Source organism: Bombina bombina, chromosome 2 (genome assembly GCF_027579735.1).
Source record: "Bombina bombina isolate aBomBom1 chromosome 2, aBomBom1.pri, whole genome shotgun sequence".
Taxonomy (NCBI): domain Eukaryota; kingdom Metazoa; phylum Chordata; class Amphibia; order Anura; family Bombinatoridae; genus Bombina; species Bombina bombina.
In genome coordinates, this window is record NC_069500.1 from 419,749,538 (window position 1) to 419,775,924 (window position 26,387).

Consider the following 26,387-nt stretch of genomic DNA (forward strand, 5'->3'; position numbering starts at 1 on the left):
CCTGTGCAAATCCTGCACTTCAGTTATTACCAGGAGAAAGACTCACCTTTGCCACTGTTTACAAGATTTGTTTCCCCTGCCTTGTGCAAATCCTGCACTTCAGTTATTACCAGGACAAAGACTTTCCCATTAAACCTGCTACCTGTTTACAAGTTTTGTTCCCCTGCTCTGTGCAAATCTGCACTTCAGTTATTACCAGAGAAAGACTTCACCTTTGCACCTGTTTACAAGTTTTGCTACCTGCTTTGTGCAATTCCTGCCACTTCAGTTATTTCCAGACCAAATACTTCCACCTGCTACCCGTTTACAAGTTTGTTCCGTTGCTTGGTGCAAATCCTGTACTTCAGTTATTACCATGGAGAAAGACTTTCCTTTTGAATCTGCATCTCTGCTTACTTTGTTTGTTATTTCCCCTCCCTGCTGTATGTGGACTTAACATACCTGATAGCACATTTAAAATACCCCTCGCAGACAATGAGGCTCTCACAAACATCCTGAGACAGAACATGACCAGTTAGGCAGTTAACTCCGCCCCCGTGATTCCCCATTTTGCTTACATTGCCAGTGATCACCATGCACCCAAGCTGGTCTATGATGAGGCACATCCAACTGTGACGGAGGTTGGCAGAACTTCTGCTGCAGGATCTGCAAGATGGGTTCCATCACTTTGGGCGTATCCCGTAGGGCCACAGCAATGTGCCCCAAGGCACGGATTGTGTGATCCAGGAATTAAATGTGCATCCTAGAACAAAATCAATACAAGATACAAGAATAAATTCCAAACAACATTTACTGTCTTCTCTCTTATCAGTTAACATCCGTCCAGGGATAGAAAACTCAAAATTAAACTTAAATTATTTACTTTTATTATAAAATTGACTTTGTTTGTATACATGCTCAGCAGCAGCAATGCACTAGTGGGAGAAGCTGATGATTGGTTGCTACATACATATGTCTCTGTTATTGGCTCACCTGATGTGTTCGGTTCAGCTCCCAGTAGTGCATTGCTGCTGTGCAGCTGACTTTAACTATGTGTTTCTTCCCTTTGTAGGGTTTAAACACACTTATTTACAAGCTATTGTACAATAAAAAAAAAACACTCAAATATGTCAGAGCATTTTTTTTTTTGCACTATTATATCCTCTCACATATGCCTGAACTAACGTAATGGAGTTGCTCCTTGCAATAGACGCTAAGGCCATAAAACACTTTAATACATCCTATATCAGGGTGTAAAGTATCCTTTACTTGCAGGGCCCAGTGGGGGAAAAAATGATATATTTCTTATACATGTTTAGCAGAACAAAGAGAAACATTGGCATTATATGTTCTCATAGAGGAAAGGAACAGTCAACTTAAAGAGAAGAAGGGCAAGCTTGGAGGATATAGGAAGGATGCGGGATCCCAGCCAAATGCTTTATGAGAAGGTCACATTACCATGACTGAATACAAGCAGTTGGAGGTGACATGCAGGCTTAGAAAGATTGCTACAAATGAGATAACTAGTGTAGTGAAGGGACAACTAAGAAGCAAAGTTTGCCCAACTGCTACATAAGGACACAGTTCATTCTAAACAATGACTGAAACATTTTTTTTAATTAAATATCTAGCAAGTGAAGTTTAAGAAAGTATCACATACTTTTCATTCTCTTGAGATATATACAGACGGTTGGACAAACTGGCAAGAAAGGCTTCCACGATGACTGGATCTATGGTTAAACCAGCATTTAAACACCTGTGATAAAAGAAAGATTAAAATATGTGAAACACCAGTATGACACATTTAGAAAAACAAATTTATATGATTTGAAAACAAAGAGGTTTCTCAATAGGAAACTTTGCACTGCTATAATTATTAAAAGAGACAACATTTTGCTGTTGGTGGGGAAATAATGTATTGGTGATAAATGCAGGAGTTTATATTCTCTGCACAAGCCTTGATACCTGCAGATATTTTCTATGGCGATGTCACGGAGCTGCTCGTACATGGAAGGCTGGCTCTTCTTGCCCAGACATGATGTTCACTGTGGATTCAGAGTGCTCATTGGTGACACTATTCTTGATGTCAATTAGCACCTAAATAATGAAAAACCCAACAAAACATCAGTTGGTGTAACCTACCTACTCAACATTATCTCCATGATATTTAGTAAAACTACGTGATAAGAACATATACAGTATGAGAGTTAGAAATTTACCAGTCTGGTACTGGCTGTGGTATTTGTACAGCTTCACAAGAACTGGAGAAGGGATAACAGAAGTCTCGGAGAGATGGAGTCACAGAGTGTTACTACAACAGGGAACCGTTCACAAAGACGCCCTACGGCCCTAACAGGAGAAAAGAGACAAATACTAAGAATTGAACCCAAAGTCTAACACTGCCTTATACATTAAAAGGTTCCACCTTTACCCAATTTGTCTTTGTTATTTTACACAGTAATGTAGACAATTTTAAACAGCTTTAAATTACTTCTATTATCAAATTTGCTTTATTCCCCTTGATATTCTTGCTGAAGGAGCATCAATGCACTACTGAGAGCTAGCTGAACACATCTAGTTAGCCAACTCACAACGAATAAATGTGTTCAGCCACCAATCACCATCCTAGCTCCCATTAGTGTTAGGATATTGCTACATATTTTTTCAACAATGGAAACCAAAAGAACAAAGTACATTTCCAAATAGAAGTGAATTTAAAAGTGTCTTAAAATTGCCATGCTCTATTTGAATCATGCAATTTTAACTTTCCTATCCTTTTAATTCAATAGGGGCCAATTAATGTTATTAAATTATATATTAGTCACACTGATGCACATCCTTGGAGCACATGTTGCCATAGATCAGAATAAACACATGATTAGGAGGCAGAGTTGTGTGATTGGCAGTTGATAGAGCATTATTCTCACATTGACCAAGACGTACCAGCAGGCAGCATATCAGGAGAGGCATGTGGGGGCCTATGATCACTTTGCTCGATGTCCTTGGCACTGCAACTCTTCAGACAGTTTGATACACAAGTTTTCAGCTCCTTCATTGCAAAAATAGAAGGGATAATGTAAATGCTATCCAGAACCCTAACAGTTTGTATTCTTACTCAAGGAAAGCTGAATGAATGTAGCATGAGATTTAATCTGTTTCATAAAAAGACATTTGCTTGTTAAAACTCACCTTGTTCATCCTCTGGCTGCCCACACCATGAGGTCCACACATGCTGCATTTGCCTGGCATCTCAGCTTCAAAGGACTGAGTTTATTGTGCAGTCTATCCACATCGTATAGGATCTTTTGGAGTTCACTCTGGCTACTGTTGAAACTGTTCAACGCACAAAATCATGGATTTCCCTTCACAAATAACGTCTGAAGATCTTAAACAGATAAGACAATGGCAAAAGAAAATTACAGAGGTTTAATGTCAAAATAGTAAAGCTAGATCACAAGAGGAGTACACCAGATGTAAATGATAGTGAGTGATTGAAACATATGGGTCAAATTCAGAGCTTGCCACCTGCCAAAGCAATAAAATAAATGTGAAGTATACCATTTAGCTTCTTTATCTTTATCTAATGCTGCTATTTGAACAGAGTCCAGTGAGATCCGCCACCAGCTGTTACCACAATTGGCAATAGTGGCGGATCTCCACTGCAAGCACGGATACCTTAGTGGCAGTCGGATTGGATCAAGAAAAATGGTGTGAGAGATCGTTTTATATACACACTCAGTGTGGACATTACCGACTCTACCCGAAACCAGCGGGCATAGTCTTTGAGTGTCTGGTGTCCTTATATTCTTACCCCCTCAACTCAGTTGTTACCTAAGATACAGTGGCCATATAAGACTTTGTTGCCTATATACGTTTCCAAATCTGTAACTTTGGATGACACAGATATTACCAAAGACATAGCTGCCTGAATGCATTACATTTGAACAAGCTTGCATGACACATGTATTATAAAAGACACAACTGCTTTATTGCTTTGCATTTAACAAAAAAAGCCTGTCATGAACGGTATAAAAAGGGCATTTTCTCGTTTTAAGGCTTTGGACAAAACTTGTTATATATGACATTTCTGCTTCAACATCTCTGCATTTCTTGCATGAATATACCACTCAATTGCTGCTATAACAACTTAACTGCCTGCAACACACATTCTGCTATTAACCATTTTAACCCTGCACGACTACAATAAGGAACAGTCTACAAGTAACATTAAGTGTGATAAGGGTTGACTTATTTATAATATTGCACTTATTAAATGCATCCTTGATTTGGCTGAGGGACTATAGCTTATAAAGATCTTACTTATGCCTTATAGTACATGCTTGTTTCATATATAATCTTTATAATTATATGCAAGATGTTTTCTGACGTCAGTTTTATTTGGACTGGGGACGCCCAGGTCTTGATGTTTTCAGATAGTGCATCTATGCTGCTCATTAATTATGTATTCTCATTGTTTGTTTATTAACCTTTTTCGCATTATTAGCATATATTGTGCTATACTTAGAATCTTTTCTTTTTTGAGTGCGGGATTATTATATTTGTCTACATCAGAACAAATGTGTGTGTGTGTTACAGGTAGAGTCTGAAATCCAGGTATCCTAGGGTTACCCGGGCAAACCTGACATTACACACACACACACAACACACACACCCAGATCTAGCTAGCTAGCTAAAACTTTGATTTGCACATTTATTCAGCCGCCCGGAGTGAACACTATTAACCATAGTACTCATCTGTCTATTATATAGGGGCTTCTGGGCTTCAAATAAGGGGTATGGGGGTAGTGTTTTAAACATTTTTATTTTATTTAATTTTTTCATTTAAATTATACTTTATATCCCCAATAGCCATTTCAAAAGAGCAGGCCAATTGTCTTATAGACAGAGGAATCTGGGGGGTCTCTAGGATTTAGGGGATCTGAGATCAAGGGGTTTTAAACACTTACCCCCATTCAGCTCCCTTAAATAAATAGTCTACACCCTGCTAATCGTTACTTTTAATGCTTTTTTTGCCCCCTATGATCTTCTGCATCCGTTGCCACATTCTGCAGGCTAAACGAGTATACCTCTCTAATTAACCCCCTAAACGACCAAGCGTCGTACCCTGGGCTTCTCTCCTCCTCCCGCGATCATGAGAGATGTCTTGGGAGGGATCAAGGGGGTGGGAGATGTGTCAGGTGGGAGGCATAATAATACACAGCAGCATTTTAAGCGGCCTTCTAATTACCAAAAAAGCAAGCAACACTATATATGTCTGCTATTTCTGAACAAAGGGGATCCCAGAGAAGCAGTTACAACCATGTGTGCCATAATTGCACAAGCTGTTTGTAAATAATTTAAGTGAGAAACCTAAAGTTTGTAACAAAAAAAAAAAAAAAGTTTGTAACAAAAATGAACAATTTTTTTTTATTTGATCGCATTTGGCAGTGAAATAGTGGCATGAAATATACCAAAATAGGCTTAGATCAATACTTTGGGTTGTCTAATATATATATATATATATATATATAATATTATATATAATATATATAACATAATTTATGCTTACCTGATAAATTCCTTTCTTCTGTAGTGTGATCAGTCCACGGGTCATCATTACTTCTGGGATATTACTCCTCCCCAACAGGAAGTGCAAGAGGATTCACCCAGCAGAGCTGCATATAGCTCCTCCCCTCTACGTCACTCCCAGTCATTCGACCAAGGACCAACGAGAAAGGAAAAGCCAAGGGTGAAGTGGTGACTGGAGTATAAATTAAAAAATATTTACCTGCCTTAAAAACAGGGCGGGCCGTGGACTGATCACACTACAGAAGAAAGGAATTTATCAGGTAAGCATAAATTATGTTTTCTTCTGTTAAGTGTGATCAGTCCACGGGTCATCATTACTTCTGGGATACCAATACCAAAGCAAAAGTACACGGATGACGGGAGGGATAGGCAGGCTCTTTATACAGAAGGAACCACTGCCTGAAGAACCTTTCTCCCAAAAATAGCCTCAGATGAAGCAAAAGTGTCAAATTTGTAAAATTTGGAAAAAGTATGAAGCGAAGACCAAGTTGCAGCCTTGCAAATCTGTTCAACAGAGGCCTCATTCTTGAAGGCCCAAGTGGAAGCCACAGCTCTAGTAGAATGAGCTGTAATTCTTTCAGGAGGCTGCTGTCCAGCAGTCTCATAAGCTAAACGAATTATGCTACGAAGCCAAAAAGAAAGAGAGGTAGCGGAAGCTTTTTGACCTCTCCTCTGCCCAGAGTAAATGACAAACAGAGAAGACGTTTGTCGAAATTCCTTAGTTGCCTGTAAGTAAAATTTTAGAGCACGGACTACATCCAGGTTGTGCAGTAGACGTTCCTTCTTTGAAGAAGGATTTGGGCATAAAGAAGGAACAACAATCTCTTGATTGATATTCCTGTTAGTAACTACCTTAGGTAAGAACCCAGGTTTAGTACGCAGGACTACCTTATCCGAATGAAAAATCAAATAAGGAGAATCACAATGTAAAGCTGATAATTCAGAGACTCTTCGAGCCGAAGAAATAGCCATTAAAAATAGAACTTTCCAAGATAACAACTTTATATCAATGGAATGAAGGGGTTCAAACGGAACGCCCTGTAAAACATTAAGAACAAGGTTTAAACTCCATGGTGGAGCAACAGTTTTAAACACAGGCTTAATCCTGGTCAAAGCCTGACAAAAAGCCTGGACGTCAGGAACTTCTGACAGACGTTTGTGTAACAGAATGGACAGAGCTGAGATCTGTCCCTTTAATGAACTAGCAGATAAACCCTTTTCTAAACCTTCTTGTAGAAAAGACAATATCCTAGGAATCCTAACCTTACTCCAAGAGTAACCTTTGGATTCACACCAATATAGGTATTTACGCCATATCTTATGGTAAATCTTTCTGGTAACAGGTTTCCTAGCCTGTATTAAGGTATCAATAACTGACTCAGAAAACCCACGTCTTGATAAAATCAAGCGTTCAATTTCCAAGCAGTCAGCTTCAGAGAAGTTAGATTTTGATGTTTGAAGGGACCCTGTATCAGAAGGTCCTGCTTCAGAGGTAGAGACCAAGGTGGACAGGATGACATGTCCACCAGGTCTGCATACCAAGTCCTGCGTGGCCACGCAGGTGCTATTAGAATCACTGATGCTCTCTCTTGTTTGATTCTGGCAATCAATCGAGGAAGCAACGGGAAGGGTGGAAACACGTAAGCCATCCTGAAGTCCCAAGGTGCTGTCAGAGCATCTATCAGGACTGCTCCTGGATCCCTGGATCTGGACCCGTAACGAGGAAGCTTAGCGTTCTGTCGAGACGCCATGAGATCTATCTCTGGTTTGCCCCAACGTCGCAGTATTTGGGCAAAGACCTCCGGATGAAGTTCCCACTCCCCCGGATGAAAAGTCTGACGACTTAAGAAATCCGCCTCCCAGTTCTCCACTCCCGGGATGTGGATTGCTGACAGGTGGCAAGAGTGAGACTCTGCCCAGAGAATTATCTTTGATACTTCCATCATAGCTAGGGAGCTTCTTGTCCCTCCCTGATGGTTGATGTAAGCAACAGTCGTGATGTTGTCCGACTGAAACCTGATGAACCCCCGAGTTGTCAACTGGGGCCAAGCCAGGAAGGCATTGAGAACTGCTCTCAATTCCAGAATGTTTATTGGCAGGAGACTCTCCTCCTGACTCCATTGTCCCTGAGCCTTCAGAGAATTCCAGACGGCACCCCAACCTAGAAGGCTGGCGTCTGTTGTTACAATTGTCCAGTCTGGTCTGCTGAATGGCATCCCCCTGGACAGATGTGGCCGAGAAAGCCACCATAGAAGAGAATTTCTGGTCTCTTGATCCAGATTCAGAGAAGGGGATAAGTCTGAGTAATCCCCATTCCACTGACTTAGCATGCACAGTTGCAGTGGTCTGAGGTGTAAGCGTGCAAAGGGTACTATGTCCATTGCCGCTACCATTAAGCCGATTACCTCCATGCATTGAGCCACTGACGGGTGTTGAATGGAATGTAGGGTGCGGCAAGCACTTTGAAGTCTTGTTAGCCTGTCCTCTGTCAGGTAAATCTTCATTTCTACAGAATCTATAAGAGTCCCCAGGAAGGGAACTCTTGTGAGTGGAACGAGTGAACTTTTCTTTTCGTTCACCTTCCATCCATGTGACCTTAGAAATGCCAGCACTAACTCTGTATGAGACTTGGCAGTTTGAAAGCTTGAAGCTTGTATCAGAATGTCGTCTAGGTATGGAGCTACCGAGATTCCCCGCGGTCTTAGTACCGCCAGAAGAGCACCCAGAACCTTTGTGAAGATTCTTGGAGCTGTAGCCAATCCAAATGGAAGAGCCACAAACTGGTAATGCCTGTCTAGGAAGGCAAACCTTAGGTACCGATAATGATCTTTGTGAATCGGTATGTGAAGGTAAGCATCTTTTAAATCTACAGTGGTCATGTACTGACCCTCTTGGATCATAGGTAAAATTGTCCGAATAGTCTCCATCTTGAACGATGGAACTCTTAGGAATTTGTTTAGGATCTTTAAGTCCAGGATTGGTCTGAAAGTTCCCTCTTTTTTGGGAACCACAAACAGATTTGAGTAAAACCCCTGTCCCTGTTCCGATCGTGGAACTGGATGGATTACTCCCATTAACAAGAGCTCTTGTACGCAGCGTAGAAACGCCTCTTTCTTTGTCTGGATTGTTGACAATCTTGACAGATGAAATCTCTCTCTTGGAGGAGAGTATTTGAAGTCCAGAAGGTATCCCTGAGATATTATCTCTAGCGCCCAGGGATCCTGGACATCTCTTGCCCAAGCCTGGGCGAAGAGAGAAAGTCTGCCCCCCACTAGATCCGATCCCGGATCGGGGGCCCTCAATTCATGCTGTTTTAGGGGCAGCAGCAGGTTTCCTGGCCTGCTTGCCCTTGTTCCAGGACTGGTTAGGTTTCCAGCCTTGTCTGTAGCGAGCAACAGCTCCTTCCTGTTTTGGTGCAGAGGAAGTTGATGCTGCTCCTGCTTTGAAATTACGAAAGGAACGAAAATTAGACTGTCTAGCCTTAACTTTGGCTTTGTCCTGAGGCAGGGCATGGCCTTTACCTCCTGTAATGTCAGCGATAATCTCTTTCAACCCGGGCCCGAATAAGGTCTGCCCTTTGAAAGGTATATTAAGCAATTTAGACTTAGAAGTAACATCAGCTGACCAGGATTTTAGCCACAGCGCCCTGCGTGCCTGAATGGCGAATCCTGAATTCTTCGCCGTAAGTTTAGTAAGATGTACTACGGCCTCCGAAATGAATGAATTAGCTAGTTTAAGGACTCTAAGCCTGTCCGTAATGTCGTCCAGAGTAGCTGAACCAATGTTCTCTTCCAGAGACTCAATCCAGAATGCCGCTGCAGCCGTGATCGGCGCAATGCATGCAAGGGGTTGCAATATAAAACCTTGTTGAACAAACATTTTCTTAAGGTAACCCTCTAACTTTTTATCCATTGGATCTGAAAAAGCACAGCTATCCTCCACCGGGATAGTGGTACGCTTAGCTAAGGTAGAAACTGCTCCCTCCACCTTAGGGACCGTTTGCCATAAGTCCCTTGTGGTGGCGTCTATTGGAAACATTTTTCTAAATATCGGAGGGGGTGAGAACGGCACACCGGGTCTATCCCACTCCTTAGTAACAATTTCAGTAAGTCTCTTAGGTATAGGAAAAACCTCAGTACTCGTCGGTACCCGCAAAATATTTATCCAACCTACACATTTTCTCTGGTATTGCAACTGTGTTACAATCATTCAGAGCCGCTAACACCTCCCCTAGTAATACACGGAGGTTTTCCAGTTTAAATTTAAAATTTGAAATATCTGAATCCAGTCTGTTTGGATCAGAACCGTCACCCACAGAATGAAGTTCTCCGTCCTCATGTTCTGCCACCTGTGACGCAGTGTCTGACATGGCCCTAATATTATCAGCGCACTCTGTTCTCACCCCAGAGTGATCACGCTTACCTCTTAGTTCTGGTAATTTAGCCAAAACCTCAGTCATAACAGTAGCCATATCCTGTAATGTGATTTGTAATGGCCGCCCAGATGTACTCGGCGCTACAATATCACGCACCTCCCTCTGAGCGGGAGATGTAGGTACTGACACGTGAGGCGAGTTAGTCGGCATAACTCTCCCCTCGTTGTTTGGTGAAATTTGTTCAATTTGTACAGATTGACTTTTATTTAAAGTAGCATCAATACAGTTAGTACATAAATTTCTATTGGGCTCCACTTTGGCATTGCAACAAATGACACAGGTATCATCCTCTGAATCAGACATGTTTAACACACTAGCAAATAAACTTGCAACTTGGAAATACAATTCAATTAGAATAATATTAAAACGTACTGTGCCTTTAAGAAGCACAGAAGATCTATGACAGTTGAAAATTAATAAATTGAAACAGTTATAGCCTCAATCCTTGTAAACAACACAACTTTAGCAAAGGTTTAATCCCATTAGCAAAGATAACAAATTCTGAAAGCAGGAAACAAATTACAGAATAAACGTTTTTTATCTCAGTCAAACTACAATTCTCACAGCTCTGCTGAGAGAAATTACCTCCCTCAAAATAAGTTTTGAAGACCCCTGAGCTCTGTAGAGATGAACCGGATCATGCAGGGAATACAATGAGTTGCTGACTGAAATATTTGATGCGTAGTAAAAGCGCCAAAAAAACAGCCCCTCCCCCTCACACACAGCAGTGAGGGAGAACAGAAACTGTCAGAAAACAGATTAAGCAACTGCCAAGTGGAAAAATAGTGCCCAAACATTTATTCACTCAGTACCTCAGTAAATGAAAACGATTTTACATTCCAGCAAAAACGTTAAACATAATCTCTAGTTATTAAACAGCTTTATGTATTTCTTACAGTGTAATTCTAGTGAAGTACCATTCCCCAGAATACTGAAGAGTAAAGTATACATACATGACATTATATCGGTATGGCAGGATTTTCTCATCAATTCCATTGTCAGAAAATAAAAGCTGCTACATACCTCTATGCAGATTCATCTGCCCGCTGTCCCCTGATCTGAAGTTTACCTCTCCTCAGATGGCCGAGAAACAGCAATATGATCTTAACTACTCCGGCTAAAATCATAGCAAAAACTCTGGTAGATTCTTCTTCAAACTCTGCCAGAGAGGTAATAACACACTCCGGTGCTATTTTAAAATAACAAACTTTTGATTGAAGATATAAAACTAAGTATAATCACCATAGTCCTCTCACACATCCTATCTAGTCGTTGGGTGCAAGAGAATGACTGGGAGTGACGTAGAGGGGAGGAGCTATATGCAGCTCTGCTGGGTGAATCCTCTTGCACTTCCTGTTGGGGAGGAGTAATATCCCAGAAGTAATGATGACCCGTGGACTGATCACACTTAACAGAAGAAATATATATATATATATATACACACACACACACACACACACACACATACACACACACACAAAGGGTTATTCTGGGATTCCTGACAGATATCAGAGTTCCAATGTAACTATCGCTAATTAAAAAAAAAAAAATTGTTTGGAAATAGCAAAGTGCTACTTGTATTTATTGCCCTATAACTTGCAAAAAAAAAGCAAAGAACATGTAAACATTGGGTATTTCTAAACTCAGGACAAAATTTAGAAACTATTTAGCATGGGTGTTTTTTGGTGGTTGTAGATGTGTAACAGATTTTGGAGTCAAAGTTAGAAAAAGTGTGTGTTTTTTTTCATCATATTTTATATTTTTTTATAGTAAATTATAAGATATGAAAATAATGGTATCTTTAGAAAGTCCATTTAATGGCAAGAAAAACGGTATATGATATGTGTGGGTACAGTAAATGAGTAAGAAGAAAATTACAGCTAAACACAAACACCGCAGAAATGTCAAAACAGCCCTTGGAAGGAAATTTAAAAATGGCCTTGTCCTTAAGGGTTTAAAAACTGTATTCGGTCATTTGTAAATGGCCACAAAACTCCTACAGGTTGGGTGGTCCAGTTGTTTGTGTAGCTGCAGCCTATGACCATCGACCCACTTTTAACTTCTCTTAGATGTTGACGTTGTGCCACACATGCGCAATAGGTCTGCCAGAGTGTTGCAGAAAACTGTTTTCTGGACAAAGTAAAAAGTGTTATCTGTTCTGGAGTAGCTAGAAGTGTAAGTGTAAACAGTTTGTCCAAAAGCCTCCAAGCTTTGTGGCTATCCATTTGAGTTATCTGTGTGGTAGATGCTGTAAAATCAGAGACCTTTTCAGTAGCCAGCAAGTCCCTCTCCTAAATGTATTTATTCTCATCTCTGAGCGGAACATTTAAATTACAGTGCTCTGTTTGGAAAGCTATCTATAAGTAGACTTTTTACATAACCTCCCACTTAATTTATCCCAACTGTAGGGATTCTTATAGTGAATGGTTACAGATTTAAGCTATTATAGAAAACTACACAAACAGTCAATGCTACAAATACTTATTTTTTCTATTTTTATAGCAAACATGCTGCAAGCATTAAAACAATAAATCCATATGTGCATGTGGACTTACGATAATGGAAAAAACAAGCAGGAAGATGTGACTATTATTGGTCAATGTGGTCCTTCTCTGAAAACATAGCCCTGAATTCCCGGTAAGCAAGTAAGGCAGCAGGGGCAATGCGCATGCGCATATCCAATCAGAAACGTCACACGTGATATCACAATAGGATCCGTGAACGAGCACAGGATAAAAACAAAATACACCAGAGGAGGAGGTGGGAGCAGCTTATAGATAAAGTTTTAATTCCAAAAAAGTGGTATAACGTTTAGCCTGCAGAATGTGGCACTGAATGCACAAGGATTATAGGGGGGACAACAAATCGTTAAAGGTAAGGCTTAACAGGGTGTAGACTGTCCCTTTAAGTCCTGTACAGCTAGTGTGCACTCCCTGATTTCCTGAGCTTGGTGACGTCACCACGCCGATACGTGGCATTGCCCGATTCCCCTTGGCCACGTTGTATACCCCAGTAAGTGCATGATGAAGTTCAATTAGCCCTGAAAACAGGCCCAGATGATGACACATGCCATCATGTGTGTTGAAAGCATTGAGTGCATGACGATCACGTTAGGTGTGGTTAAAGTGAATGTTAATTTTGATGAATTAGTGCCCGTTTTTTAATAATCCTAATAAAAACAAGGGCACTTTAATTCATCAAAATTGACATTTCACTTGTTTTCTTCAAAAACGTACATTTTAATCCTGGCAGCCGCTCCAGCTATTCCCCCGGCAGTCGAAGCCTCTGCAGACGTAAGAAATGATGAATCCAGCTTGCTCCCATCACGGCTTCCCCCCGGGGGAATCTTGGCCTGATGCAACGCCGTGATTGGAGGAAGCCAGATTCGTCATTTTGGACCCGCGAAGATGGCTTGCGACGGGCGGAGGAAGTGCTGGAGTGGCTGCCAGGATTAAAAGGTAAGTTTTTGAAGAAAACGAGTGTAATATCAATTTTGACGAATTAAAGTGCCCTTGTTTTTAATAGGATTATTAAAAACCGGGCACTAATTTATAAAAATTGACCTTCACTTTAAGGGGTTAAAAATATTAAGACTTGGCTGATATGTTATTCTATAACAAAACATCAGAAATGTCTTGTAATTAACAAGGTATTTACTGTCCCTTTAATCCTATACTTCTGCCAACATTATAAGTGTGATAAATGTTGGTACCTTTCATGTTATAGAGAGTATCTCGGAGCATCTTAAACATTGCAACGTAGAGAGGATCACTAAATGTTTTGTAAAACAGGTCAGCACTTGGATTTGCCTAAAATATAAAGGAAAATACACATAAGAGTATTATGCATTATTGCAGAGCAGGTAAACCCCCAAACTAAATGATATTGTATAACTATATAATTTGTAAATCACTTATAGTTTGTATTTATAATCATGCAAATTATCTATACACAATAAAGCATTGCAAATGGGCAGCTTTGCCCCACAAGCTGATTAATGATATTGCAGCCTAGTAACAAGATCAAATACTGTACAAGGACAGCAATCCAAAGAATACTGGCATGGACTAACTGCCTAGGGAAAATAATCAGTGTGAATTTGTTAAAACGTTCTAGTTGCCAGCGACAGAACTAGACAAGGGTCATGTGCTCCAGCTTAATGACAAGGAATGTAAAGTTAATAAACTAAATTTATGCTCAGTAAACTAAAGATTTCACATTGTGCCACAATTAGCAGTCTCAAATGCTCTGTAATCAAGACTGAATGAAACCCAAAAATAATCTTTCAGGATTTAGACAGAGCATGTGATTTTTTTTTTAAATTTACTCCTATTATCAGTTTTTCATCATTCTCTTGGTACCTTTATTTGAGAAGCCGGATCATTTTTGGTATAGCACCTGGGTAGCACTTGCCGATTGGTGGCTAAATGTAAGTCACCAATCAGCAAGTGCCACCCAGGTGCTGAACCAAATATGGGCCGGATCCTATGCGTAAATTCCTGCTTTTTCATATGAAGATACCAAGAGAATGAAGAAAAATTGATACTAGGAGTAAATTAGAAAGTTGCATGCTCTATCTAAATAATGAAAGAAAAAAATTGGGTTTAATATCCCTTTAATAAAAGTATAATTGGACTCACAATTTGCCAGGTTACCCCGCATGGCCTTTTGCACTTATGAAAGGGTGTGGTCTTTACTGGGGCTTAATGTGATTTTTCTTGAGTCACAAATTAAGCTATTGGACTTTCTATAATATCAGTGGTGGGCACTTTAGAACCACACATAAAGAATACTTGACAAAACGGCCTGTCTATTCTTATCTTACAAAATCTAGGAAACAGATAAGATAACTATTATCATTATTATCTTTTATTTGTAAAGCACCAAAATTAGTCTACAATTATATACATAGTACAATAACTATAGGACAGGAGGAGGTTAGACTAGCTTTCCCTGGAAAGTTTTCAATCTAAGTGGGAGACAAAACCTTGAGAAAATAAATAAATTGTTACAAGTATAACTTGACCTATTTGTGGGAAATTAAGATTTGCTTAAATTGCATATCTGGATAAAATAAATAATAATTTAAAAAAAATATAGTAAATTTGTCAGCTCAAAAATTGGAATAAATTAAATTTCAACTCTTTTTTAATCAAAATAATTTCTTTAACGCTGAAAGTCAACAGGCTCAATAACAGAAAATTAACACTTCAATGGTACCTCTGTGACTTCAGTAATTAGGGCATCAAGTGAGCTTAGAACTGGTTTCTGCCACAATCTGCTTCACCTACAGAAAAGAGAGGGGGAAAAGGATTGGTATGTTCTATGCTATTCCTACTAATGTAACATATATGCCTATACAGTTAGGAAACCCTATGCATTAGAATTATTTATTTATTTATTTTATTTTTTTACAACAAATCAAGTATACAAAGTATAAGTCTTTTTGCATAGTCAAAATACAAAATTTACAAGAAATATAGCATACCGTTACATTACTAACATTAAATTTAACACAAAAAAGCTAAATGGTTAACTATTCTTTTTATCTCCGTAATTAAAGTGATGGTAAAGTTTAGGATTGTGCTGCATAGTATAGTTAAAAGTTAATAAAAAAGTGGAACTTTTATTCATGAAACTTGGTAATGTTGCTTCTTTGATCAAATACTTTAAATTTTGTGATTGTAAACATACCCGCCGTTTCTTCCGCTCGCATCTCTGACTTAGGTTTTTGCAGACCAATGACAAATCCGGCTTCCTCCAATCATTTGCGTGCCCCATCTGCGTTCCAGCTCGTCGCAAAATGTTAAATATTTGATCATAGAAGGCATCATTACCAAATTTCATGAATAAAAGTTCACTTTTTGAATAACATTTTAAATATACTGTGCAGCACAAGTATTAAAAATGTCAGTTTTCAACAGGCAAAAGCAGTTACTTCAAATTAACAAAATAAAGGTAAATTAGCTATTTGTAAACAATTTAGTACACTCCAGAAGGTAAAACAAAATTTATGCTTACGTGATAATTTCTTTATTTCCCGGAATGGAGAGTCCAACGATTTAATTCCAATACTAGTGTGATATTCAACTCCTGGCCAGCAGGAGGAGGCAAAGAACACCCCCAGCTAGGGTTGCCACCTCAGCCATGTTTTTCCTGGACACTTATGAGTTACACATGCCGCAGGGTGTGCAGGGAGGAACATGTATTGTGTTCTGGACAGCATATTCATATTCCTTCCTGCACACCCTGCAGCATGTGTTAACTTATAAGTGTTCTGTATTTTAAGGGACGGGTGGCACCCTAACCCCGAGCAGAGCTGATAAGTGTCACTTCGCTTACCCATAATCCTCCATTCATTCGGGCCGAAGGAAAATGGAAATAGAAGATGACACAAGGGTATAGAGGTGCCTGAGTTTATAAAGAAAAAAACGCCATCTTAAATTTAATTTAGGGGCGGGTCATGGACTCTCCATGCCAGGAAAGAAAGAAATTTATCAGGTAAGCATACATTTTATTTTCTTTCCCTAGACATGGAGAGTCCACAATTTAATTCCAATTACTAGTGGGAACCATCACCCAAGCTAGAGGACACAGATTGAAAAGGAGGGGAGAAAAGACAGACGACCTAAACAGAAGGGCACCACGCTTTCCTCCCAAAAGAAGCCTCAGCTGAGGCTAAAGTATAAAAATTGTAGAATTTGGAAAAGGTATGCAGAGAGGACCAAGTGGCCCACCTTGCAGATATGTTTCACAGAAACTTCATTTTGAAAGCCTAGGAAGAAGAAAACAGCCCTAGTGGGAATGAGCCGTAATTCTCTCAGGAGGCTGTTGTCCCAGCTGTCTCATAAGCGAACTCTTACAAGAGAGAAAGAGTAGTCAAAGTGGCCTTCTGACCTATCCGCTTACCAGCGTAAACAACGAACAAGGGCAGAGAATTGCCCAAAATCTTTAGTTGCTTGAAGGTAATATTTTAGAGCACGCACAACATCCATGTTAGCAACAGGCGTTCTTTCTGAGAAGAAAGGATTAGAGAAAAATGGAAGGCGACAACAATTTCCTGATTTATATGGCGGTCCGATACCACCTTGGAAGAAATACCAACTTAGTACAAACGGGACCCGGTATCCCCGCCTTATCTGCAATGAAAAATAAGATAAGGGGGACTCACACTATAGAGCAGAAAGCGTGGAAACAAAACTTCCAGATAACATCTTAAATCAACTGAATGCATTGGCTCAAAACGGGGCCTGCTGCAAAACTCTGAAAGCAAGGTTAAGGGCTCCAAGGAAGGAGCAATAAGTTTAAATACAGGTCGATTCTAACCAAAGCCTGAACAAAAAGATTGAACATCTGGAATATCCGCCAAAGGTTTGTGCAAAGAATAGACAGAGCAGATATCTGACCTTTTAGAGAGCTAACCAACAAACCTTTCTCCAGGCCCTCCTGAAGAAAAGACAACATTTGAGGAACTCTTACTCTGTTCCAAGAGAAACCTTTGGATTCACACCAATAACAGTATTTGCGCCATACCTTATGGTAAATCTTACGCATAACAAACTTCCTAGTCTGAAGCATGGTATCAATTACCTTCTCAGAGAAGCCCCTTCTAGCAAAAACTAGGCGTTCAATCTCCAAGCAGTCAGCTTCAGAGACTCTATATTTGGATGGAGGAATGGACCCTGAAGTAGAAAGGTCCTTCCTCAGAGGTAACTTACAGAGGGGGAAGGGGATGACATCTTTGAAGATCCGCTAACCAGATCCTGCGAGGCCAGGCAGAGGAGCTATTAGAATCACAGATGCTCTCTACCTGTTTGATGCAAGCAATGACTCGTGAAAGGAGAGCAAACGGAGGGGAACAGGCATGCCAGACTGAAGTCCCAAGGCCACGGCCAGGGCCTCATTTAGAACGGCTTGTGGATCTCTTGATCTTGAACCATACTTTGGAAGCTTGGCGTTCAGAGAGAATACCTCTGGGTTTAGAGTCGACCTCCCCCGGGGATGAAAATTCTGCCTGCTCAGAAAATCCGCTTTCCAGTTGTCACCCCTGGAATTGGGATGGGCAGATAGACAATTGTGAGATTCCGCCCACTGGAAAATGTGAGTCACCTCCTTCATAGCTAATGAACTCCGAGTTCCTACCTGGTGGTTGATGTATGCCACTGAGGTAATGTTGTCCGATTGGAATCTGATAAACCGGACCAAAGCAAGTTGAGGGCCATGCTGTTAAGCGCCTTGAAGATTGCTCCAATTCTAGGATGTTTATGGAAAAGAAAACTGCTCCTGAGTCCAAAGACCCTGAGCTTTTAAGGAGCCCCAAACTGCTCCCCAGCCTGACAGGCTGGCCGTCCATGTAACAATCACCCAGGAAGGGTCTCAGGGAAGCATGTACCCTGATACAGATGTCCTGCGAAATCCACCATGAGAGTCTCTCATTAGGTAAGCCAGATCTATCTTCTGTGAGAGATCTGAGTTGTCTCGGTTCCATTAACTGAGCATGCATAGTTGTAGGGGTCTCAGATGGAACTGAGCATAAGGGAATTGATGTTCATGGAAGCAACCATCAGATCAATTACTTCTATACACTGAGCCACTGACGGACGGACAGAGTCCTACAGAGAACGGCAAGAAAACAGAAGTTTGGATTTTCTGACATCTGTCAGAAAAATCTTCATGATACAGAATCTATAATTGCTCTTAAGAAACACACCCTGGTGTCTGGAACTAGGGAACTCTTTTCCAGATTCACCTCAACCTGTGTGAACATAGAATAGACAACATCTCTGTATGAGACCTTGCTAGATGAAAAGATGGTGCTTGAACTAAGATGTTGTCCAGGTAAGGCCTCCACTGCTATTCCCTGTAGATCTGACCACTTCCAAGAGAGACCCCTAGAACCTTTGTAAAGATTTGAGGAGCTATAGCAAGGCCAAAAGGGGCAACAAACTGGAAGTGTTTGTTCAGAAAGGCAAAGCGTAGAAATTGGTGATGTTCCCTGTGAATGGGAAAATGAAGATATGCATCCTTCATGTCTATTGTAGTCATGAACTGACCCTCCTGAACTAAGGATAGAATGGACTGAATAGTTTCCATCTTGAAGGACGGAACTTTGAGAAACACTAAGTCTAAGATGGGATTGAAAGTTCCCTCTTTTTTTGGAACCACGAACAGATTTGAATAAAATCCTTGGCCCTGTTCCTCTACAGGAACCGGAACAATCACTCCCAGGGAAGATAGGTCCTTTACGCAGTTTTACAAGGCCTCTCTCTTTGTCTGGTTTACAGGTAACCTTGACAGGTTAAACCTGCCCCTGGAGAAACACCCCCACTTGATTCAAGATTGGATCAGGGACGCCCCCTTCATGCTGACTTAGAGTTAGCGGAAGGTTTCTTGCATTGTTTCCCCTTATTCCAAGGCTGACTGGATCTCCATTAAGCTTTGGATTGTTCTGGCTTGGAGGAGGATGAGGAAGACTTATGTCCTTTAAAGTTACGAAAAGAAATGAAAATTTGAATTCTGGTGACCTTTAGGTCTATTCTTCCTGTCCTGAGGAAGGAAAGATCCCTTTCCCCCAATAATCTCGAAAATTATCTCAGCTAGACCAGGACCAAATAAAGTCTTGCCCTTATAAGTTGTGATTTGGGATGTTACATCAGCAGACCAAGATTTTAACCACAATGCTCTACGAGCTAAAACTGCAAGGCTAGAAATCTGCTGGCATCGAGATAACCGTATTACACAAGCCTTTAGAGCCTTGATCCTATCTTGGATCTCCTCTATAGTAGTCTCTTCTTAAAATAGGTCAGACAGGGCATCGCACCAATAAGATACTGCACCCGCAACCACAGAAATACTTGCAACTGGTTCCATTGTAACCCCTGGTGAATGTACATATTTCTTAAGTAAGTCTCTAGATTCTTATCCTATGGGATCCTTAAAACGAAGTGCTTCCTCAATAGGGATAGTAGTTATATTGCTAAAGTAGAGATAGCTCCCTCCTTACGCCATACATCACAAACAGAATCAGCAACAGGAAACAACTTTTTGAAAACAGGGGACTTGGAAAAAGGAATCCCTGTTTTTTTCCCCACTCCTGTACTGTAATTTCGACATACGATCTGGAAGCAGGAGAAACGTCTACAGAAGAAATGAATAACATCAAACACTCCTGTTAAGTTTACTAGATTTTTTAGGAGACTCAGGCAACAGTAGAGTCAGAGTCCTCCAAAGTAGCAAGATCCTCGTTTAAAGTGAATGTAAATTTTGATGCTAAAGTACCCGGTTTTTAAAACTTTGATTAAAAACAGGGGCACTTTAATTCATCAAAATTTACATTTTACTCCTGTTGTGAGAAAAAACTTACCTTTTAAACTTCACAGCAGCTCCAGCTTCCTCCGGTCTCACAAGCCATTTCTGATGTCAGAAATGATTATAGGTCATCCTCCATCACAGCTTCCCCCCTGGGGGATTCAGTGTCTGATTCACTGCTGTGATTGGAGGAAGCCGGATGCCTCATTTTAGACCCAGGAAGAGGTTTGAAAGGGTGGAGGAAGCTGGAGCTGCTGTGAAGATTAACCTCTTAACGACGCATGTCGTACAGGGTACGTCGCACACAACCTGGTCTTAAAAGACCAGCGACATACCCTGTACGACATTAGGGGTTTAAAGTGGTGGAAGCGATCCTGCTCGCTTCCAGCCGTCATTCCGGTTATTGCAGTGATGCCTAGACATCCGAGGCATATTGCAATAACACCCCTTGGCAATCCGATGTAGAGAGAGCCACTCTGTGGCCCTCTCTGCACCGGACATCGATGGCCGGTATCGTTGGTGGGTGGGAGCTGCAGTGGGAGGTGGGTGGGCGGCCATCGATGCTAGCTATGACGTGGAGGGGGGGGCGGGATCGGGGGCGTGATCATCGGGGCACGCACAGAGGCGTGCACACGTGCACGGGAGGGCGGGCGCGTGCACGGGGTGGAAGCGGGTGGGAACGGCTACACTACAGAAATACAAAAAAAAATAAGTTAGAGTGGGGTACAAAATGATTTTTAAAATACATCTAAGGGATCTGGGAGCGGGTGGGGGTTGCTCTTTGGCTGGGGGGAAGCTACACTACAGAAAAAAAAAAATATATGAAAAAGCAGGGGTTTTTTTTGTAAACTGGGTACTGGCAGACAGCTGCCAGTACCCAAGATGGCTACCAATAAGGTAGAAAGGGAGGGTTAGAGAGCTGTTTGGGGGGGGGGATCAGGGAGGTTGGGGGCTAAGGGGGAATCCTATACAGAAGCATATGTAAATATGCTAATAAAAAAAAATTATTTTAGTACTGGCAGACTTTCTGTCAGTACTTAAGATGGCGGGGACAATTGTGGGGTGGGGGAGGGAAGAGAGCTGTTTGGGAGGGATCAGGGGGTGTGATGTGTCAGGTGGGAGGCTGATCTCTACATTAAAGCTAAAAATAACCCTGCAAGCTCCCTACAAGCTACCTAATTAACCCCTTCACTGCTAGACATAATTCACGTGTGATGCGCAGCAGTATTTAGAAGCCTTCTAATAACCAAAAAGCAACGCCAAAGCCATATATGTCTGCTAATTTCTGACAAAGGGGATCCCCAGAGATGCATTTACAACCATTTGTGCCATAATTGCACAAGCTGTTTGTAAATAATTTCAGTGAGAAACCTAAAATTGTGAAAAATTTAACGTTTTTTTTCATTTGATTCGCATTTGGCGGTGAAATGGTGGCATGAAATATACCACAGATGGGCCTAGATCAATTCTTGGGGTTGTCTACTACACTACACTAAAGCTAAAATTAACCCTAGAAGCTCCCTACATGCTCCTTATTAACCCCTTCACTGCTGGGCATAATTCACGTGTGGTGCGCAGTGGCATTTAGCGGCCTTCTAATTACCAAAAAGCAACGCCAAAGCCATATATGTCTGCTATTTCTGAAGGGGATCCCAGAGAAGCGTTTACAACATTTTATGCCATAATTGCACAAGTTGTTTGCAAATAATTTCAGTGAGAAACCTAAAGTTTGTGAAAAAATTTGTGAAACAAGTTGAACAATTTTTATTATTTGATCTTATTTGGCGGTGAAAATAGTGGCATGAAATATACCAAAATGGGGCCGTAGATCAATACTTTGGATGTCTCCTAAAAAAAAAATATATACATGTCAAGGGATATTCAGGATTCCTGAAAGATATCAGTGTCCCAATGTAACTAGCGCTAATTTTGAAAAAAAGTGGTTTGGAAATAGAAAGTTCTACTTGTACTTATTGCCCTATAACTTGCAAAAAAAAGCAAAGAACATGTAAACATTGGCTATTTACTAAACTCAGGACAAAATTTAGAAACTATTAAGCATGGGTGTTTTTTTGGTGGTTGTAGATGTGTAACAGATTTTGGGGGTCAAAGGTTAGAAAAAAAGTGTGTTTTTTTTCCCAATTTTTCCTCATATTTTATAAAATATATTATAGAAATTATAAGAGATGATGAAAATAATGTATCTTTAGAAAGTCCATTTAATGGCGAGAAAAACGGTATATAATATGTGTGGGTACAGTAAATGAGTAAGAGGAAAATTACAGCTAAACACAGAACACAGCAGAAAATGTAAAAATAGCCCTGGTACTTAATGGAAAGAAATTGAAAAATGGCCTTGTCCTTAAGGGGTTAAAAGGTAAGTTTTTTTTTCTCAACAGGAGTGAAATGAAAATTTTGATGAATTAAAGTGCCCCTGTTTTTAATTGAAGTTTTAAAAACCGGGCACTTTAGAATCAAAATTTACATTCACTTTAAAAGTTATCTGAGGTGCTCCAGTTTAAATCTGAAATTGACCTCCTCTGGATCCGCTGTATTAGGGCTTACATTACCTTCTACAGACTCAGAGTCAGAGATTTCTCACTCAGAAGCCACTGAGGAATGATCTTTGTCAGATAAATGAGCGAGGCTGACTAGTATCGATTTAGCAGCGTCAGCATTTTTAGTATTAGAAATGTTTTTAGATTTCCTCTTTCTCTTACTAGCCATAGGAAAAGCTGACAAGGCTGCTGAAACTGCATAAGATATTTGTGCAGCAAAATCTCCTGGTAAATAAAGACCCCCAGGAGGTTGTTGAGAGGAGCTGCAGGGCACTGCATGTGGCACAACTAAAGCTTGTGAAGTTTGAGGAGAAAGTTGAGGCAAGGCACGGACAATATTATCCTGAGAGAAAGCATCTTGTTTAAACATGAGGGACAAAACTCTATAGGTGGAACAATCTGAGCCTCTAAACAGTACAAACATTTGAAAGAGAATTTTCTAGATTACACTCAGAGTCCATAATCTAGTAATTAGTTCCCAAGAGAAATAAATTAGAGAGAAAAAATAGGCGATGTTCTGTGCCTTTAAATAAATGTTATTAATACAATCAGATTAAATAGAAACAAACCGTCACCTCAATAACCTCAGCCGTGCTGAGGGCTTACCCCACTGAAGACCGGAATTATAAAATTTACATTTCACTCCTGTTGAGAAAAAAAAATTACATTTTAATCTTCACAGCGAGCTCCAGCTTCTCCACCCGTCGCAAAGCCTCTTCCTGGGTCTAAATGAGGAATCCGGCTTCCTCCAATCACGGCGTTGAATTGGAGGATGACCTTTCCATCATTTCTTACGTCAGAAAAGGCTTACAACGACCGGAGGAAGCTGGAGCTGGTGTCAAGATTTAAAGGGATAGTATAGTCAAAATTAAAGTTTCATGAGTCAGATAGAGCCTGCAATTTTAAGCAACTTTCTAATTTACTCCTATTATCAAGTTTTCTTCATTCTCTTGGTATCTTTATTTGTAAAAAGCAAGAATGTCAGCTTAGGAGTCGGCCTATTTTTGGTTCAGCACCTGGGTAGCACTTGCGAAATGGTGGCTACATTTAGACAGCAATCAGTAGCGCTACCCAGGTGCTGAACTAAAAATGGGCCGGCTCCTAAGCTGACATTCTTGCTTTTACAAATAAAGATACCAAGAGAACGAAGAAAACTTGATAATAGGAATAAATTAAAAAGTTGCCCTAAAATTGCTGCTCTATCTGAATCATGAAAACATTTAATTTTGACTAGACTATTCCTTTAAACTTCATCAGTTAGTGTTTGACTCCAGAATTTTTATTTTAACTTTTTTTTCTTTAGGCCTTAAAACTTAAACAGATCCAAAAAAATAAATAAATAAATATATATTTTCCCACACACTATCCTGACACCTATTTTTTCACAATCCAATTCAAATCTTCAATGTGCAGTTGTTTCGTAAAGGGACAGGCAGTCGTAATTAGACATTCATGATTTAGGTAGAACATAAAATTTTAAACAACTTTCCAATTTACTTCATTTTTTTTTTTTTTTTTTTTTTTATTTGCTTCCTTCTCTTGTTATCATATGCTAAAAGGTTTATCCAGGAAAGCTCAGGAGCAGCAAAGAACCTAGTTTCTAGCTGCTGATTGGTGGCTGTATATATATATATATATATATATATATATACATATACACCCCGATTGTCATTGGCTCACCCATGTGTTCAGTTAGAAACCAGTAGTGCATTGCTGCTTCTTCAGCAAATGATACCAAGAGAATTAAACAAATTTAATAATAGAAGTAAACTGGAAAGTTGTTTAAAATTGTATGTTCCACCTAAATCATGAAGAATAATAATGGGTTTTATGTCCCTTTAAAGCTGACTAATTGTTGTACACAGAATCTTTGTACAATAATGTAGCAGATCTATTGGACAGACCCATGCTTATCCTATATTATAAAAGGCCAAGTGTTTGTCTGAAGCCGTCATGCGCAGTAGAGACAAACACTTGGCCTTGAGATAGGGAGCGCGAGGTACACAGCATACAAGCAGCTGTGAGATAGGGAGCGCGAGGTACACAAACAGCTGTGAGGTCTGGGGAGCGCGAGGTAAGCTGATTGAAACAGCCTGTGGCAAGAGATATGGAGCGCGCTCCCCAGACCTCACAGCTGTTTGTGGCAGACGGGAGCGTTGCGATTGGGGCGTGGCCGGGCGTCGCGAGGGGCGTGGCCGGGCGTCGCGAGGGGCGTGGCCGGGCGGGTGTTGTCGCGATGGGGCGTGGCCGGGCGGGGTCCCGCGATGTGAAGACAGAGCAAGAGAGGGAGCAGGAGAGGGGGGGAGAGAGGGCCAAAGAGGGGGGGAGAGAGGGCCAAAGAGGGGGGGAGAGAGGGCCAAAGAGGGGGGGGAGAGAGGGCCAAAGAGGGGGGGAGAGAGGGCCAAAGAGGGGGGGAGAGAGGGCCAAAGAGGGGGGGAGAGAGAGCCAAAGAGGGGGGGGAGAGAGAGCCAAAGAGGAGGGGGGAGAGAGAGCCAAAGAGAAGGGGGGGGAGAGCCAAAGAGAAGGGGGGGAGAGCCAAAGAGAAGGGGGGGGGAGAGCCAAAGAGAAGGGGGGGGGAGAGCCAAAGAGAAGGGGGGAGAGAGAGCCAAAGAGAAGGGGGGAGAGAGAGCCAAAGAGAAGGGGGGAGAGAGAGCCAAAGAGAAGGGGTGGAGAGAGAGCCAAAGAGGAAAAACAGCCAAAAAGGAGAGAGCCAAAGAGGGGGGGGGAGAGAGCCAACGGGGGGGGGGGGGGGAGAGCCCAAAGAGAAAGGGGGGGGGGAGAGCCAAAGAGAAGGGGGGGGGAGAGCCAAAGAGAAGGGGGGAGAGAGAGCCAAAGAGGGGGGGAGAGAGCCAAAGAGGGGGGGGAGAGAGCCAAAGAGGGGGGGAGAGAGCCAAAGAGGGGGGGAGAGAGCCAAGAGGGGAGAGAGAGAGCAAAAGAGGGGAGAGAGAGAACAAAGGAGAGGGGGGAGAGAAAGCAAAAGAGAGGGGGGAGAGAAAGCAAAAGAGAGGGGGGAAGAGAGAGCAAAAGAGAGGGGGGGAGAGCAAGGGGTGGGACCGCTGTACTGCAAAAAATGGCCCGTGTACACGGGCTTTAGTACTAGTTTCAGTATAATCAACCTAACTAACATTCTACAGTTGCTGTAGACTTTGTTCTTCACTGTCAAGAATGTCACACAGATTTTATTCTAAAGCTACTGAACATGTAGAGAAAGAACTAGAATCGAATGCCACTTGCAGATCAGTGAATTTTAATTGATTACTATTCTGTAAGGGAAAACATAGCCTTAACAACACATGAAAGGCAAGTCAAAAAAGGTTAAGAACATAGCAACAGAGAATGGTCAGTGTGACACCAAATGTACTTTTAACGAGGGCAGAATATATTATATCATATCACTGGATTGGTTGCTTATGGAAGTCCTAAGAAATCTGTAAAATATGTTTATGGTTATCTGGGCCTGAGTTATTTCAGTTTTGTTTTGTTTTTTTAATAATGACCTCTGAAATCTGTATGCGTCA

General features: G+C 41.1%; 1 protein-coding gene across 1 annotated transcript in view; it reads right to left on the reverse strand.

Moving 5' to 3' along the window:
• The window catches only part of PI4KA (phosphatidylinositol 4-kinase alpha), a 442,522-nt gene that overhangs the window by 376,214 nt on the left and 39,921 nt on the right, over window positions 1-26,387 (reverse strand). The window contains 17 exon segments of the mRNA XM_053701959.1: window positions 558-599; window positions 601-723; window positions 725-742; window positions 1,636-1,735; window positions 1,945-2,009; window positions 2,011-2,067; window positions 2,069-2,076; window positions 2,199-2,257; window positions 2,259-2,287; window positions 2,289-2,320; window positions 2,913-2,985; window positions 2,988-3,028; window positions 3,169-3,178; window positions 3,180-3,364; window positions 13,716-13,812; window positions 15,224-15,268; window positions 15,270-15,290. Of these exon segments, the coding sequence (XP_053557934.1) occupies window positions 558-599; window positions 601-723; window positions 725-742; window positions 1,636-1,735; window positions 1,945-2,009; window positions 2,011-2,067; window positions 2,069-2,076; window positions 2,199-2,257; window positions 2,259-2,287; window positions 2,289-2,320; window positions 2,913-2,985; window positions 2,988-3,028; window positions 3,169-3,178; window positions 3,180-3,364; window positions 13,716-13,812; window positions 15,224-15,268; window positions 15,270-15,290 (1,005 nt within the window).